The following is an 18,436-nucleotide window of genomic DNA, read 5'->3' on the forward strand; positions in this document are numbered from 1 at the left end:
GCAGTAACAGGAGTAGAAACAAACAGCTCTGCAGAGTCGAGGAGCTGACTGGGAGGTGGGGGAGAAGCAACACGTTTCTGTATTATATAAAACCACCCCATGCTCCCCCTGAGGAGCACAGTCCTGTTCCTTTAGCTACAGCAGCAATGCACATCAAAATATTTCCAAGCAGAGGATGCGGTTCTTGTGTGATTAGCAGAAAGGACAAGAATTAAACTGTGTGCTCTTGTGCCTTTTCCCCTGCAACTCTGAATATGCCATGAGCAATACAACATCTTCAAAAGATCATAGGGAGTGAAAGGCCTCCAAATGGCCCACTAGGAAAAATATCTTCAGTGTTGCACAGGCTTTTTATTGCTGGTGCAGCATGCAAGGCAAATGGTTGCCATAAACACCACCAACCCCGGAGCCCACCCAAAAACAGTGGACACAGCGCTGTTCTGTTTTCAGACAAACAACGGAGTTTGGCTGTGGGCATGGAACGAGGCCTCACCGCCACCGCGATACTTAACCTCCTCCAGCACAGAGCTGCATTCCTTCACACCAGGACATCCGTTCACCGTCGGTATGCTGGATGTCAGGGACACTGGGGCTGTACAGGTACCGGCTATCGTTTCTCTGCAGTTACACTCTGTTAGGGCAGGTGAACGTCACCATAGATTTTTAAAAGCAAAAAAGTACTTCAGAAGTCCGCCAACGCGGTATTCCCCTACCCGGGGGGGGGGGGGGGGGGGGGGGAATCCCGCACTGCTCGGAGGAAGGCCCCTAAAGGCTCTTTCCAACTCCTGGAGGCGACGGGTCTCTCCCAGGGCTCGCCTCGTTCCGCGCCGCCCCGCGGCAGGTGCGGCGTTGTGGCCGTTGTTGCGCGATGCCCTGAGGTGACGGGGCCGTCCCGCGCGTCTCCATGACACCCGCCGCCGACGGGACGAAGGTGAGCCTCAGGGTCCGCCTCACCGCGGCTGCTCCCCCCCCAGCTCGGGAGCTCTGTGATTCCGCCAAGGGGAGACTCTACCGGGACATGGCTAGGGGAAGGGCCCCTCGTTCTGCGGCAGCCCGTGAAGCGGGGTAGCGCTGAGGGGCAGCACGGCGCCCCACCGGCTCGGAGCGCACACAATGGAGCAGGTTGAATGGGAGCGGGCGCGGGGCCGCAGCAACAACGGGGCTGGATCGCTGGCCTCAGCCGCTACCGCCGCCCCGCTAGCGGACGGGAGCACGCTCCATTCCGCGTCCGGCGCTGCTCCGGGTTTCCCCTGAGCTCCGCGCTGGAGGGCGGACCCGGCTGGGCCGGGCGGCAGAGCCGTGCGTTTGAACCGGAGAGCAGGTTGCGGCGGTACGAGATTGATCTGAATCTGGCGTCCTGTGGTGAGTGCGGACGGGCTGAGCCCCCGGCGGGAGCCTTCGAGCCCCTGGCCATTGAGGCGCGGGCAGGCGGGTGGCTGTGGAGCGGTGGTGGGACGGAGCTGTCCTGGGGCGTGCGCGGACTGCCCGCCTCTGGGGGAACCTCCGCTGGGGTCTTGCTTCGGGAATTAATGCCGGTTTTTTGCTGTGTTTGTCGCCGGAAGTTAAGGTAAGGGTTTACACACTGTAACTACCCCCCCGATAAAATATTGCTGTGGTCGGTGAGAAACGCTGTACCTCACGGGACGCCGTTATAGTAGCTTTTTCAAGAAACCGCGACTTTTCCTTTCTCTGGAGCCGCAGCCGGTCCGGGGCGTCCTCGAGAGCATCGTGGGGTCCCCGAGGGAAGCGGCAGCGCCCGCAGTACAGCTGGTCCATGGGCTGTTCCTTGGTACTCCGAGGTGCACCTGGAGCCGGCCGGAGTCATAAGGGGCTACACCAGCGGTTGTGTTGGCCGTATTTGTTCTGTTGGTTAAATAATGAATCATGCCGGATAAAATTTCAGCCGTCTTTGGGCTCTTTGCCCACTTTCTTGGGGGTGAAATCTGCTTTGCCATGTGCTGTGGGAGGTTCTGCTTGAAGGCTGCGTCAAAACGGTTGCAGGACCCACTTCGGCGGTGAGCTAAAACCAGAGAAAGCTGCAGCCGTTTGGTATGCCTTAAATTTAGGCCAGACCGTGTTAAATGAGGCTTCACGTAAAGTCGTGACCCCACTGAGAAGAGTCGAGGACGCTACCCAGAGTGTTGCAGGGTGTAACAGTGAGGGAGAGCACTTGGTCTTAACCCTGTAAGGTGCTGAAATAGGTGTGAGTCAAGCCTCTTGGGGTATTAAGTACTTCATCAGCCCTCAAACAAGGCATTTTTTGGATCTACTCAGCAAACTATTTTTCAAGGGGGAAAAAGAGCCAAAGCAACAAAACAGAACATACGATGAGCTGGGAATTATACTCCGTGCCGGTTTTGTTGTATTTAGGTAACTATATAATTCTGGGAACTTCAACTCTAGCTGACCAAAAAGTGTTCTTAAAAGAAGTGTTATTAAATTCCAGGGAGAGAGATATAAGCCTTATCTGATGAACCAGTCATAGGCTCTTTGTTTAAAGTGTGCTTTAACTCGTGAGTTATAAAGCACAATGTTTGCCTGTTTTCAGTGGACTCTCCTGATTTACTTGTCCTTGAGACTTCTGGCCTTTGTATGTTACAAAACTTAGACGAAGAGAAAGAAAACTTTGGGTGTCTTGTTCTGAAATGTGAAAGAATAATTGCACGCACCATTACTGAAAGGACAGACAGGATTCAACCTGGCAACAAGACACCAAATTTAGCAATAATGTGGTATATAAAAAAAAAAGAAAGCAGACTTTCTGGGAGGTGGAGTACATGGACACTGTTAGAAATCTTCCTGTTTCTTTAAATTTTAGCTGTCTGGAATAAGTTTGAGAATGCTACTTACTTTAAAAAAGAAAACTCTGAAAGATGCTTTTTTCTAGGTCTAAAAATACTGGTAGGCTGTCAGAGAAAAAAAATATTAAGTTTTATCAGTTGAAGACACAGGATTTGTGAAAAATTATCTGACCAGTGGCAGACGTTTTCTGTTTTTTTTCTACCTATTGTCTCTAGAAATGGGGATCAGCTGGTGGTTTTGGATTGAGTGGTGCACAACTCATTATTTTAACAACACTGGCTCAGCCTGAGAGGTTGCCTAGGGAATTGTTTTAATGCTTCTGTCCTTTCACCCTTTGAGGCACGTGTCCCATGATGACTTTGATAAAAATCACCAGTAGTTGTAAAAGAATAAAATTTTCACTCCATAAAAGCAAAGGAGAGGCCACCCACTATTAACAGATCCTGGTTTTGCATGAGTAGATCTGTAATTCAAAACACTGCTAAGAAATACCTGTAAAACAATTTTATGAGCATCAAAACACAGAACAAAAATTAATCTTATATTCAATATTTAGCTTCCCTTTATTTGGGAAAGGCTTTTATGCTGAAGCTGTGTATTTCTTTTGGCTCTACAACGTAATCTTTCCATAAATAGAATGATTTTTCCTTCAATGAAATGGGAATACGATTTTTCTTAAAGGTGTCACCCAAGATCCAATTCAATTAAATGGATTACCTAGGCAGCAAAGCCAGAGCTGCAGCTACAAAAGGTGATGTGGTGTTTTTTTCTGTTTGTTTTTGTTTTGTGGTTTTTTTTTTTTTTTGTAATAAGTTAAAGTCTGAATATTAAAATAAAACCCCAATAACATAAACACTCAAAATTTGGAAACCCGAGGTCTGCTTCCCCTCCTGTATTATCTTCAACAGGATAGCATTTTTTGCCTGTATTTTCAGAGGAGGTAAGGTTGCCATGTATGACTGCTGTGGTCTTGCAGAAACTGCTTTAATGCTTCAAATTTGCTTCAATGTGTTGAAATGAAGGTGCTTTAGGAGCACAGTTATTATGGCATTTTCTTTTTGGCATAGTAGGATGCAGAGCATGGTCTGAGCAGTCATTAGGGGCTGTTGTACTGGAAGGGTGTTAAAGCCACTTATCTGCACAATGTGGCTCCCCCGGGGCGAAGGAGCAGGGCTGAGCAATGTGCTAGAGTTTAATTGGTCTGAACCATTGGGTCTGGACTTTGCTAGGGATAGACCTGTCTTTGCTTCCAAGTCTGTAAGCAGAAGATGCTTCTGCTTGAGTACTGCTGAGGTTGGCCAACGTTTGTGCAGACTGATCTAATGGCCAGGAGGGAGGTGTGTGTACTCTTTCTATTTTGGTTTGGTTTTTGATTTGTTTTCTTGTTTATTTTGGGAAACTGAGATTGATTCTGTAACAAAGATAACTTTTCTTGTCCATGGACACTGAGGTCATTATCATTACTCCAGAGACAGGAGCTTGCCCTCTGCTTTCCTGACTTACGGTGCATTTTGATGGTCATCCAGCATTACAGAGGGACTATCTGGTCGTACCTGGGTGGCAGAGAGTGATGTAGAGTGTGCATTTGAGAGATGGTAAGGCAGGCTGGGAGATCCAGAAGGTGAGGAAATATCTGCTACCATGGATAGGCACTTACTGTGGTTCCCACAAGGGCAGTAGGAGTGCAGAGGAGTGGAATAGAGAGGTGGGCGGAGTGGCTGACAGCGGTTGGAGGCAGACACCTGTTGCAGTGCTAGAGAAAGCCAGGGACAGGATGATGCAGATGCTCCATACCCCTGAAGAGGCTCAGGTCCACCAGTGAACAATGCAAAACTGCTTCAAGGCCGCCTGTCCATGTGTTAAAGCAGTATATCATTCTCAGCAAGAGCTGTCCATGTGAATCTCTTCAACCTGAAATAACTCAAGGTTGCATGCAAGAGATTTCAAGTGGAGACAAACTGTTGTGTAAAGCAGTCCATGCTCCATTACCAAATTGATTTATTGGAACTGACACACAGTTCAGGTACCTACACACACTGAGCATGACCAAGCATGTTACTGAGATGGAGTACGTGATAACTGCGTGGGTCTGAATTGGGCACTGCTGAGGCTCACATTAATGTGCTTCCCATATTCTTTGCTTGGTCTTAGTTCCAGCCACATGCGATTGACGCATTGGTTGGTAGTGTCCGTACAAGAAAAAGAGGGAAGGAAATTGGCAATTACCAACTGTCTCAATGACAAACGCAACAGGTCTTGTGGTTTAAAACATCTGCTTTGTGGGGGACTATGTATCGAGTGGTAAGTAACTATATATACATTTACATGGCTGGCTGTGCTGATACAAATTCTTTCCAGGCATCTTATTTTTATCTTCTCGTATTGTTGCATTATTTGAATTACTCTATGCTACAGAAAATCAACATCCAGGGTCCTCTAAGTAGAGCCAGACCTGTAAGTTCAGCAATAGCTCATTTAGCTATGAAGAATAAGGTCTTGTATGTTAACAGTATGTCTGAAAATGGCTTCTCCAAATTATTAAATATTTACTCATAGTGAGAGATGGGTACTCCTGGGTGTGATCTGGTGTGCTGTGTATCACCTGCTTTTTACAGGGTATATTTCTGATGATCTCTTGAGGAAAAAAAGGTCCTCCTTAAAGCAAAATAACCTATGGGAGAGAAATTTTTATATTAGTTTCTAGAAAGAGAATTATTGTTTTCTAGAATTATGATGGGCAAGAACAAAGCAAGCTTATGCTTCATGTTCATTATCATGACTTCATGCCTTTAAAGCATGGTTTTGCTGGTTGAAAAGGTCTTAAAGTCTTTGTCAGGTATTTTCAGAAGATCTTAAACATGTGTTGTTAGCAGCTGTTGAGTGAATTTCTCGCTGTGTTCAATCTACTCCCTTCACTTGTGTTCTGTGTTTCACACTCCAGGCAGTGATGCACATGGTGAAGTGCTGCTAAGCAGAGCTTCATCTAAAATCAGGTCTGGATGTGCTCTAGGGAGGCTGGGGGGTTCCTTTTGCCCACACTCAATAGTTCACCCTAGTCAGCATCAGCACCACCAAACTGAGTGGTGGGAATTAGTCTTTTCTTGACTGTGTGCAGTAATGTAATTCATTGAAGTCTGTGAAATTTTTCATCTCCAGCACGGGAGATAAAGTTGGCTTATTTTATATATATATATATATATATATATATATATTTTATTTTTTTTTTTTTTTCCTCTTGATCTAGTTTTGTGCCTTAAGAATTGAGGCATGAGCCAGGAATCTCTGGAAGTCCAGAAACTGCCTCTGATACCAATCAATTCTTCTGACTTTGGGAGCATTAATATTGGGGTGGATGGCTCTGGGCTTTCTGTGCATTCCTTTGCCTACTTCAAAGTGATTGGTTTTTAAGAAGAAATTTGAGAAAATATTAAGAAAATCTCAGAGTAGAATAGAAACTGAAGATGTGTTGTTGATGATGCATTAAAAATAGCATTGCCAGTGTGGTGAAGTGAGTTCTTTCTCTGGAGATTAAAATCTCCAGTGTAGAAAGACTCTTCCATTCAGCATCTAGAGTTTGAAAGCCTTTGTGCAGCAAAACTAAAAAATGATTTGGGTTAGTTAATTGGTGTACAGAGAACTGGTAAAAGTAGCAGAAAGGTGTATAGAGTACTGGAAAGCTGTGTAAGGGAAACATACATGTACACTTGTTCATACACAGTTCCATGTCTGCTGGGATCACTGCTATGCTGAAGACGGGGTGTGCAAAGTGTTTTCCAAAGCTGTGCCTGCTGAGCGACAGAGGCAGCAGCATGCCACCCTCCTGGAAATAATTCCTTAAATAGGAGAAAAACAAATTCCATTTAGGTTTCTTGAGGAATGGGGAGCAAATGCTAATTCCCTTTCAGAGTCTGTTGCTATGGGGAATCAGTTAAAATCCTTTCTAATGCCTTCCTCAGCAGCAAGTTGTGCTGACACATGCTTTTCATGACTTCCCAGAAAGAGCAGAGAAATGACTTGAAACAAAAGGTCCATCAGAATTAACAGCCACAGGAAGATTAAGGTTTGCTGGTTTTTAGTTGTTGGTAGGGCAGATAAGAAAGTTGTCCATTACACAGGCTGACATGAGTTGACTGGCCTCCTGTCTGCAATGGGTGGGCTACACAGCGGGGAGGACTTGCTGGGCAGACACCATGTATGATGCAGCATAGTGAAGTCTACCTGCTCCTCTCCTGCAAAGTGAAAGGGTAGTTTGTGGAACAAACTGTGGGCATCAGCCCTCTGGTGTGATCCAAGTTAGATGCAGTTACGGTTAGGCTGAACCCTACATACCATTAGATGATGTGCAGCTGCCACTGCCTGCTCTTTATACCATGGCATTAGCAAAGTGAAGCTGAGTACAGCTTCCTGAGTGTCCTCAGTTGAATGCTGGAACTGGGACAAGAGACTGAACTGTTGTAGGGGACAGTGAAGGGATCTGTGGTCTGATACGGCAGTAGCAACGGTATGATAATGCTATTTCAGTCTTGCTGATGTAGATAATCGCTGTAAAATGAACAAAGATTTAGAAGCATTTTTAAACACTTAAGTAAACTGATATAAGAGTCTGTCTTCATCTAGTGAATGATGTATAACTAAGATTTGCATTTAATGGTCTAATATGGGAACAGCCAAAATAAAAGTTTAAAGCAAATAAAATAATAAAAAAATCTGCATTTTCAGGAAACCACATCTGCCTAAAGTATATGCAAGTGCAGCATCTGTGTCCTAAATCCAAACTGTCTTATGCCTTTTTCCATTTGAACAGACAACTCTGACTTCTAAGAGTTTCCAATTGCTCCCAGCAAAATCCACAGGATTTCTACTGAGCTGGCTTGCATACTCCAACACCTTTACTGCCAGCTTTTTGCCAGCACAGCTGTTCTTGTGGCATCATGGCACGTTAGATTAGGGAACTGATCTGGCAGAAAAATAAACCAAACCAAAATGACTTCTTCTATTCCTCCAGACCAGTTCCTCGAGAGATAAGAAAAGGATCAAATACTGGTTGGTTTTCCTTTCTATTATCAAGTATTATCAGTAATATTTTTTTCATGCTGGTGGTACTTACAGATAAATATTTGCTGTTGAAAAGGGAGTTTAACTTTTTTAAGCTTTTTGTTTATGCATGATACTTTAACTTCTGGTAAGTACCCCTACATTTCTGAAATAGTTTACACCGTAGATAGGTGAAACTTTGTTTTTTGAGTTAGAGAGCAACATTAATTTGTGGTCAAAAATGTCATTTTCTATCAGCAGGGTGAATCTTCCACTTGATGCCACTAATGTGCCTTGCCTATTCCTCATGGGTCCTATGCATCTAACTTTACCCACATTTATACAAGTTATTTTGAGTCAATGTTGATACTTGATACTAATTAAAGTGAAAGTCTGCACAGATGATGTATGGAACCCTTAGAGAGCCTGGCTCTGTATGGCAGTTAAATCTAAATCTGCATGAATTCAGACCAGCTTAAATGTTTAGCAATATTTGGGTGGTTTAGTGGCTTAATGTAATAAGAATCCCAAGATGCTCCATCCCTGGCAGTGCTCAAGGCCAGGTTGGATGAAGCCTTGGGTGGCATAGTTTAGTGTGAGGTGTCCCTGCCCATGGCAGGGGGGTTGGAACTAGATGATCTTAAGGTCCTTTCCAACCCTAACTATTCTATGATTTTAAGATTGCAGATGGGTGGATGCCCTATGAAATATTGTCATATTAGGATGTTATTATCTCTTCAGGTTCTGTTTTCAGGTCTGACTATGAGTAAGCTTTTCATGTGATAGCCTACTTTGTTTTGTGGATACTGTTTAAAAAAAAAATACAGCCCATGTTGTTCAGCTGATCTCTGAAAGCTTGAAGGTTGCTTCACTAGAAGATTTGTCCATACTTTCTTTAGAAAGTAAAACCACGGGCTAGAAACACCAGCTGTTCTAATGCAGCAAGCCTGGAAAGAGGTTTGTGCTAGTGGCTACTGATGAGCTAATTTAGGATAAATCCTTCAGCATATATTAACATGCTCCAGGGAAAGAGTTGTTGAGGGCTTAATTTTTCCTGGTTGCATGTTGTGGTGTAAACAGAATTGCAAATTACTTCCCTCCCTCTTTTTAGTACCTGTTATTTTGTAATATTAGTATAACAAAGGACTGAGCCCTAGGACCCTTGAGAGCATGTTCTGGGATAAGTCTTATCTGATTTCTACTGCCATGAGTTTGTCAAGCTGCTGAGTGCTGATGACACCTTTAGATATGATGTATGGCTTGATCTGGAACATTTCTTTATCAAATTTAGGAGGTCTTACAGACAGACCAAGAATCTCAACCCCACCTTGGCAGTCCTCATTCTGATCCTGAGGTGTGCAAGTAAATCTTTTGCTTACTCTCAAATTTAAGGCAAATCTAATGGTCTACCTCTGTTCTAATACCTCTCCTTCTAATCTACATGTATGTACATCTGCTGTGAAGCTAATTTGCTTGACTTTGAATACTACATCAGTATTTTCAAAGAAAAGTTCAAAGTGGAATTTGTACTGTGATTTGGTGTTTGTTTGTATTGTTTCTAATAACTGGAAGCTAACTGGACGCACATGATAGCAGTCAGATTCTGAGTGTGCCCGCTGCAATCACAGCTGTCAGATTAAAGACCAGGGTTTCTCTTTGGACAGTATATTTTTCTGCTCCTTAGTGCCAGCCAGGTAGTCTTTCTGCCCTCACATACAGATGTTTGATGTTTTTAAGGGTGCTCTCTGGCCATATCTGGAGCTAATACAGTAGTATTTCCAGTCACACACTTGGTGTGTCCTTTGCTTGATTGCATTACTTTTCTCATTTCTAAACTATTTCTTGTTTATCTGTTTCTTTATTATTCTTTCCCTTTACATCAGTTGTGGTGTCCATTTTCTCTGAATTATTTTTCATTGTAAAATTTATCATAACAGATAAATCATAAATTTATCATAACAGATATCTTAAACAGGTGCATGCTTCCAAAATCTGCAGTACTCTGAATATTCAGTGTTTTCTGGACTTTCTTTCCAGTTTAAGACAGAATTGCCAGGCACCCAGGCACATGCACATTTTTTATTTTTTATTTTTTTTTTACTTTGGTAGAACTTTCCACAAAATATTTGTTTTTTTTTTCCCATACACCATTTGTGCTAAGGAATACATTTTTTTTTATAAATCATACTTTCAAAATATGCTTACTAGGTAGATTCTGGTGTGAGCTTTGAAGCTGGAGCTGTGGTTTTGTCAGAGGGTGGTTAACAGCAGTATCTGTCCTGTTATTAGGAACAATTCACAGCATCTGATTGACTTAATACTGTTATCTGTTGAAGTGCTTTAGAAACAAGAAGGGGAGAGGGCAGCTAAGAAAAAGTGAGATTAGCAATCTCTCCACCTGTACACTGTTTGCTTAACTACCTGTTAATCTATCTGAGCATTCTCAAGAGAGCTGTGCAGTGAACTCCCACCTGCACAGGCAGAGTTCCCACCTGGTGCTAAATGGATGTGTGCCTAATACCCTCTACACATTTGGGACCTTCACAGGTCCAGGTTAAATATTGCAGATAAATATTTAGATTATGCTGCTACTCTCAAAAACAGCTTGGTGCTAACCGTAGCAGTCAGCCTGGGCTGAGAACATATTCTGCTCAAGTGTTGATCACCCTCCAGCTGCTGGTGTTGTGATTCACTGGAATGAGCATCCTGCTCCTCTGCAAAACTCACTAAAGCATGGGGGTTTTAGTGCAAGAGGGAAAACTGGAGCATACAGTGACACCAGTGTGTCAGGTGTTCCTGGTGTTAAGCCTCTTGTAATAAGAAGCATTTATCACAACCTAGACAGAATATGCATCCTCTTCTAGATTCAGAAGTATCTTACACATTCATCTCTACAACTTTCATAATAAAATGATTTCATAATGTATGCATATAGAAAAAATTCTGTTGTAAGAAGCTTACCCACTATGTTGATAACAACAACAAAAAAAATCGTATTTGTTAATTTCATCCAGCTATCTGGGGTTGGTATTGGGACCGGTGCTGTTCAACATTGTCAGTGACATGGACAGTGGGATTGAGTGCAGCCTTAGGAACCTTACTGATACCAAGCTATGTGGTGTGGTTGACATGATGGATGGAAGGGTTCCCATCCAGAGGAACCTGGACAGGCTCAAGAGGTAGACCAGCACAAACCTCATGAAGTTCAACAAGGCCAAGTGCCAGGTCCTGCACATGGGCTGGGGCAATCCCAAGCACAACTGCAGGCTGGGCAGAGACTGGATTGAAAGCATCTCTGAGGAGAACAATTTGAGAGTGTTGGTTGACAAAAAGCTCAACCTGACCCTGCAATGTGCACTTGCAGCCCAGAAACCAGCCATATGCTGGGCTGCATCAAAAGGAATGTGGCCAGCAGGTTGAGATGGGATTCTACCCCTCTACTCTGCTCTTGTGAGACCCTACCTGCAGTACTGCTTTCAGCTCTGGAGCCCCAAACATAAGGGATGTAGATCTGCTTCAGTGAGTCCAGAGGAGGGCCACAAGTGCTTGGAGGCCTGGAGCACCTCTCCTATGGAGACAGGCTGAGAGAGCTGGGGTTGTTCAGCCAGGAGAAGGCTTGAAGGAGGACTTATAACAGTCTTCCAGTACCTAAAGAGGGCCTAAAAGAAAGCTGGAGAGGGATTTTTTTATAAGGGCATATACTGATAGGATAAGGGAGAATGGCTTTAAACTGACAGAGGGTAGATTTAGATCAGATATTATGAAGAAATTTTTTGCTATAAGGGTGGTGAGGCACTGGCACAGGTTGCCTAGGGAAGTTGTGAATGCCCCATCCCTGGAAGTGTTTAAGGCCAGGTTGGATGGGGCTTTGAGCAACCTAGTCCAGTGGAAGGTGTCTCTGCCTGTGGCTGGGGAGTTGGCACTAGACGATCTTTAAGGTCCCTTCCAACCCTAACCATTCTATGATTCTCTATCAACAGATACATATATATACATGCATACATGCATGAATACATAAGTTTAATTTTCTTGTATCAAACTCTCTTGTAAAGAACAGTTCAGTAGGAATAATCATAGCTCTTCTGAAGTATGTCTTTCGTGGAACATAGTACTAAAATACGACAAGAAATCTGAAGGACTTTTTACAAGGGCATGTAGCGATAGGACAAGGGGGAATGGTTTTAAATTGAAAGAGGGTAGATTTAGAATTAGGTATTAGGAAAAAAATTCTTTACTATAAGGATGATGAGATATTGGAATAGAAGCTGTGGCTGCCCCATCCCTGGAAGTGTTTAAGGCTAGGTTGGATGGGGCTTTGAGCAATTTCGCCTAATGGAAGGTGTCCCTTCCCGTGATGGGGGTTGGATGGATGATCTCTAATGTCCCTTCCAACCTCAACCATTCTATGATTCTATGAAAATAACACAGCTGACACACATTTAATGGAAATTAATTGGCTAAAATAGAAAGTACAGTTCTTTCAAGTTCTTGTGTTTCTGCAGACCACATAATGGACTCCCTTGCTCCCTGCCTGTAAATTCACTTTATCCAGGTATAAAGTAGATGGATTCTTGACACGCTGGAGTAATGTCTCTTCACTTGACTGGTGAAACACTGATTACCACTTTGAATGTGCCAGGCTCAGGACTGAACCTGCAGGAATTCTGTTCGTTGTGAAAGAATGATACCCCTAAGGTGAGAAATCTGCAGAGTGGAAAAGTTAGGAATGTTTTCAAGTCTTTCTGAATTGGTTGCTTTATCAAGTAACTACACACAAAAATTTTGAATTCAGATTTATATATGCTCAGGATCTTCGTAACTTTTGCCAAAATAGTTTGGTGGTACAAGTCCTTTCCTACTTAAACATATGCTTACTGGCACTTTTTACTCATATAGCATATTCTACATGACATAACCAGGATATTCTTTTTCTGCTACATTGTTGTTGAAATGGTGCAAATTTTTGAACAGTTATGTTCCAAAGTGCATGTTAATTTGAGATAATGGTATTTTGGTCCAAAGCGTGTGATTGTTTGGTTTCTTGCTTGCTTTTTTTTGTGTAATATAGGGCGTGATCTTGCCTGGGCTCTCCCAGAGCTCTGTGACAGAAAAAGCAAATAACTTTGAGGGCCATCCAAATAACTGCTGGCATTTCTTAGGAAGGTTTTCTTACAGGATGTTTGTGTCAGCTGATACAGCTACTTTGGGATTCTGCCTTCATCCCTGATGTGCCAGGGAGAACGTTTGTTCTAAGGGGCCACTGTGGTGTGGGAGAGCCCTTTGTGCAAGAACAAAGGAGTGTTGAATCAGCAGGAGCCGTGAGAGGGAGGGGGCTGAAGGGCTTCTTTCAGAGGTGCTGCATATGTGTTTTGATGGCAACATTTTCCCTATAAGTCTCCCCTGTGGTATGAGTTCTGTGTGGAAGCTGAGCAGGAGATAACTTCTCTTTTCATTTTGTATAAATTCTCAATGATGAATATTTGATATGTGTTTCTTAATTAGAAACATGGTGCCACTTGCATTTTTATAGCCTAAAATCAAAAAGCCTGGCAGTAGGCTGGGTCATGATGGTAAAATTATTCCTGCACTTTAAAAGTAACTAACAGCTTGTGCCTTACTAATTAATGCTAGAAGAGTAACCCTAGTTATGGCAAGCTATAATGAAAGCTCATGTCTGACAAGGGTGAAAGTCCAGGAAACGTAGAAGATGAAGTTTGGCAGAGGTAGCAGGTATTACTGCTTAGCATTCCAAATTTTATGCCTTTAGTGTAAACAATACATGGGCCATGCTCAAAAGACATACTGTAATGGAGACTGATAGGTTTAAGATAGAGCAAACCAGAATGGGTGTTTTTGACTCACACTTGGAGTGGATCGTTCAGATCATCTCTCCTCCCCACAGAGGCAACAGTAGAGAGGCAAATCCTGCATCTACAGCAACAGCCTCCTCACAAACCTGCAACAGAAATATCATAGACATCATGTCAGTATTTGCCTATCAATCTCTAATACTTGCACCGATCAACACTGCAAGTAAACATGAACGTAATTTTGCACTTTTGCACAAGTTATTGGCTTCAGCCCCAGGCTCGCTGTTGTTTCTGCGAAGGAAAACCTATCCCTGCTCCAGACAGAGCGCCCCTGGCAGGGATGTTTTTGACACCCCAGCGGATCTGACAGCTCCTTGGCAGGAGATCTGAAGGCTGTCTCCACCTCTGCCTTGCCTCCACGTTGCAGGATGTTGCTATCCCTTCACATGGGCAATGCTGCTGAACCTTCTCTGAGCTCATTCAGCCTGCTAGCTCTCCAGGAACAGCCTGCTGTTTTTCCTGGGTTTATGAGGTGAATCAGTTGAGGAGGTGTCTGGTGACTTATTGAGAGGGAGGGAAGGTCTGTTCTTTTGATACAGGGGACTACAATAGAGGTGGGACTGAGGCTGTTCCCAGGTGGACCAGACACAGCAGGTATTTCTGGGCTCTTCACGATCAGCTGCTTCATCACTGCAGGAGATGGCATTCATCATACTAACGAATGGGAAAGGGGAAAAGTTCTCCAGGTTCCTTAGTTCCCATATAGCTGGGTTGGGTCCCAGGAAAGGATTGTAGCTAAACTGATCATTAAATGAGTCCTGTTAGCTATGACTTAAGATTACTTGTTTATTTTCTTGTTTTGAAATCCCTTGAACAAAATGGATTTGTGTTCCTCAGCAGAGCTGCAGTCCAGGCATTTACAACATGCTGTGGTATTTCATCTGTGGGGATTTGTTACTGCCCCCTAGCAGTACTTTTATGAGGAGGCTTGAATAGCAGTGTCCTTGCATCCTGCTAGCGGTTTGCTTGGATAAAGACAACTGGAGTTGCTTATATCTGGCGTGGGCGAGAAAGCAGCTGGGTTGACTGATGTGAAGGTGGGAGGGAGATAAAATAGGAGGCCAAAGTGGGCTTGTAACAGGAAGGGGTAACTGGGTTGCTGAAACGAGAGTCTTGAACTTCATAATGCTGCAGACGGAGAAGGAGGATCCAGTGAAAGGATTTGGTGTTAGAGCAAGATATCAAGGAGTCCATGGTTGGTTGGTTTCTTTTTTGTTGGGGATTTTTTTTGTTTGTTTGTTTGGGTTTTCTTGGTGTTTTTGGTTTGGGGCGAGTTTTGGGTTTGGGTTTTTTTTTTTTTTTCTTTTTTTTTTTTTTTTAGCAACAAGTATCAAAGAAATATGAAATACATTTTTGTTTGGCTATAACTGTAACTGGCATAAGAAGGCCTGCTGGGTTTTTGCAAGGTCCAACTTGCAAAACAAAAGTTTGGAAGGTCAGGGAAATTCAATGAAATGACTCAAACAAATACAGCCTTGTCTTGAGTTATAACCATCAGCTTATTAATGAGTTAACTTCTACTGTTTAGGTCTCTGAATATAATTGTTCCAATTGTTTCTGTTGTCCTGGGTTGTGGCAGTAGAACAATGAGTGGCTATGATGGAAACACTCCCAGAGCTGAAGGAGGGTTGTTTCTCACCTCATTGTCAGCGATTGGATCACGTTTCCTTCGCTTGGCTGGGCGCGTTTGGCCTGGCTTGCTGTTCATTTCTATTTTAACTGGTTTCTAAATATTACTGGCTGGATCCAAGAAAGATTAGTGGTTGGGGGCTTGGCCTAGTGGAGCTCCGGGGCCTGTGTCCAAAAAGACTGCTCTCCCCTCCCAGCACTTCTTGGTGGTAGCATCTGCGGCAAATTACCCATGAATGCTTTGATGACTTGTCTCTGATGCTGCTGGTGTCAGAGGCAGAACTCATCTGTGACAGTGCTGGGAGCCTCAGCAATCCCTTGCAAGCAGGGAAGGCAGGGCCTCCATGCACCCGTGCAGGGGCGGGCTGCTGCAGTTTCCTGGGATGTTCTCTGCAGTCTGCCTCTGAAATGAGTGCTGTGGTTCAGAGATGAATCCCAGTCTTCCTGCACAGCAGTGTGAGCTTCTGCCTGCTGATAAAGACATATGGTTTGTGGCCTCCACTGTGGAGGGGGAGCGCTCAGGCTCCCAGGTGCTCTGGCTGTGCCCTGGGCTGTCCTCAGCTGGTGGCACTGCCAGGAAGGGTGCTGCTCCCACTCTGGTTGGTTTGGTGATTAGCTGTGCAATAGGAGTGTAATGGAGGCAGGGGAAGCAGAAAAGATGGAAGCAGATTGACAATATCATGTGCTTCAGCACATGGTAGCCCTGGCACTCTGAGTTGAGGGCATCTCTTCCCTGTGCAAAACTGGTGTCCCTTAGGGCTAAAGGACACAAATTTTGCATGGGTGACTGCCTCCTCAAAGGTGCTGCTCAAACTGCCTGTCCCCAGGAGAGTTCTTGAGCTCCCTCACAGGAAACTGCCAAAGGCAAGGGTGCGTAGGCACAGGGGAGTGCTCAGAGGCTCTGTGTCCACGTAACACTACTTTAGTCTCAAAATTAACTTTGATTCATTTGGGGAAGGTTTATAGTTTTGTGCCATTGTCTGGTGTTTCTGCAGCTCGTTAAATATGGGACAGCATCACTAAATAGACTAAATTGATCATCTCGTCATGGCCCCACAGTAGCCTGCAGGGACTGTGGAGGTGGCTGTAACAACAGGCACCCATTGTGGGTGCAGTGAGTGCTGGGTAGGCTGGGCTTGCTCCAGCAGCCTTTAACATGCTAGCTGTAAGTGTGCTGACCCTTCTGCCCTGTCCAGATGATCTGCTCATACCCTTTGCCTGTACATAATCAGAGATGGGCATGTTTGGAGAGTGAAGGACTAACTCTGTTGCAATGCTTTGTATGACGCTAATGAACTGTTTTGCATAAGGGGCACAAACAGCACTCTTACAGTGCTTTGTAGTTATGCATTTCTTGTAAATTAACTTCTAATTATCCACTCTTTGTTTTCCTTTGTAGGGCCACTGCCTTGGATGGTGAGCAGGAAATTATCTTACGATGAGTTACTGGAGTCTGGACAAGAAATGCTGTATGCAGTACTGCAGGCACTTCTTGGTGGACAATGGTGTGTTTCATGGTGAGTTACAACATACCCTAAGTGCTGGCTTCTAGCGTTTCCTACGGTCAGGTGCCACCGAGGTTTTGAGCGTGTATGCACATCGTGTTGGTAATGCAGCTCTTGGGGCCAGTTAGCAACGGGGCCTGCTCAGCTCACCGTGGGTGCGAAGGCCTGGATGCTCTTCGGGTGGGGTGCCGGGGCTGCGGCGTCCCAGTGGTGCGCTAGTGGCCGGGGGGTGCACAGAGTGGGGCCGGCCGCTGGCGGCGCCGCGCGGGCACGCCAGGGGGCGCTCCGGGACCGCACGCCCTCCACAAGTGCTGCCCCCCGCACACCGGCCGCGGCTCCCGGCAGGTCAGCGCAGGGAGCCCTTCCCTTTCTCCCCGCCGCTTGGCTCAGGAATGCGCTTCCTTCCTTCCCCATGGGTGAGGCCACCGACAGGCTGGTGCACCTGGCAGGTTATGCTTAACCAGAGCATTAAAGCCCGGAGAAAAGCAGCGCAGCAGTGGGAGCACAAGCAGTGGGCAGGGTTGCTTGTAGTGTAGGTGGTAATTGTACTTTGGGTGAAATGGATTAATTGTGTTCGCAAAGCCTGGCGCTGCCTTACACTTAAACATTCCCTCCTGACATTTCTAGAACTGCTCCAGTTGCAGGTATGCATCCTTTGTGCTCCTAAAAAGAAGGAATTGAAAGTGTCCGAAAGAGCTTGACTTCCAAGTATTGACCAGGCATTTGTGTACGTGCAAAATAGATGCCTAATAGTGATCCCTGGTTAGTTCCCTATCAACCCCTTAGATCTTAGTCTCTTGCCATTGCAGATAACATGCTATAATCATTTAGTTATTGAAGTATTTATCCAATAGCAAAGTCAGGAAATACTCTGAAGAAATTTTGTTATAAGAGGCTTCCTTCTCAGGACCTTTTTTTGTTCACTTCAAATTTGATTTATCAATTTAGAGCATGCGTGTCCCCCATGCAGGTTTCTCTCCCCTTGCTTTACTCTTGGACACAGGGTGTTGAGCCCAGCCCATGCTCCTGCAGTGGGTTAGGGACCACCAGGACTTGGAAGCCATGCCTGCCTGGAATAGACTCCTGCAGGCCTAATCTAATAAGACTGCTGGACACCTACCTGTCCTGCTGGGGGAGGGACTTTCTAATGCTGTTTCCAGGAGCCCAAATTTTGTATTCTTTATTCCCTTTGAGATCAGTGGTTAAAAATTGTCACTTTAGGGTAGATTTGTGGGACTATTAGTAGCAGCAGTGTGAAATGCCTATAAATTTAACAGAAATACTCAACTTTTTCAAAAGCAATTTTTTTTTCCCCTAGAGAACCTACGCCTCCTTTTTCATTGCTTGTCAGGAAGCTGGGGAAGTTTGAGCCTTGCAGAACTTCAATGTAACCCATCATAAACCAAACTGCATCTGCATTTTTGTCACTAGTTAAGTTACCATTGATGAAGCTAGTAGCTAGTGGTTGAATTAATCATTTGTCAATTTCTGCATCATCTTAACAGTCTATTTAGAGATTACCATTTTCCCCTGTATTGCTTTTTTTCTTGCCCGTAGGCACTGTTAGTTCTGTTTGGGACATTGGAAGAATGTTGT

At 44.5% G+C, this 18,436-nt stretch overlaps 1 protein-coding gene across 4 annotated transcripts in view; it reads left to right on the forward strand.

Annotated features, from left to right (window-relative positions):
* Positions 1–1,242: 1,242 nt before the first annotated feature.
* PLCH1 (phospholipase C eta 1) overlaps positions 1,243–18,436 on the forward strand; it is an 80,009-nt gene continuing 62,815 nt past the window's right edge. For all 4 annotated transcript variants that reach the window (XM_061452688.1, XM_061452690.1, XM_061452691.1 and 1 more), the window contains exons 1-2: positions 1,243–1,362; positions 16,735–16,852. In XM_061452688.1, the coding sequence (XP_061308672.1) occupies positions 16,774–16,852 (79 nt within the window). In that variant the 5' untranslated portion in view covers positions 1,243–1,362; positions 16,735–16,773. The remainder of the gene's footprint in view (positions 1,363–16,734; positions 16,853–18,436) is intronic.

The sequence above is a fragment of the Pezoporus flaviventris genome, unplaced genomic scaffold, assembly GCF_033815535.1.
Source record: "Pezoporus flaviventris isolate CSIRO_AGI_PZ_B2104156 unplaced genomic scaffold, CSIRO_AGI_Pfla_v1 ptg000013l, whole genome shotgun sequence".
NCBI classification, from domain to species: Eukaryota; Metazoa; Chordata; class Aves; order Psittaciformes; family Psittacidae; genus Pezoporus; species Pezoporus flaviventris.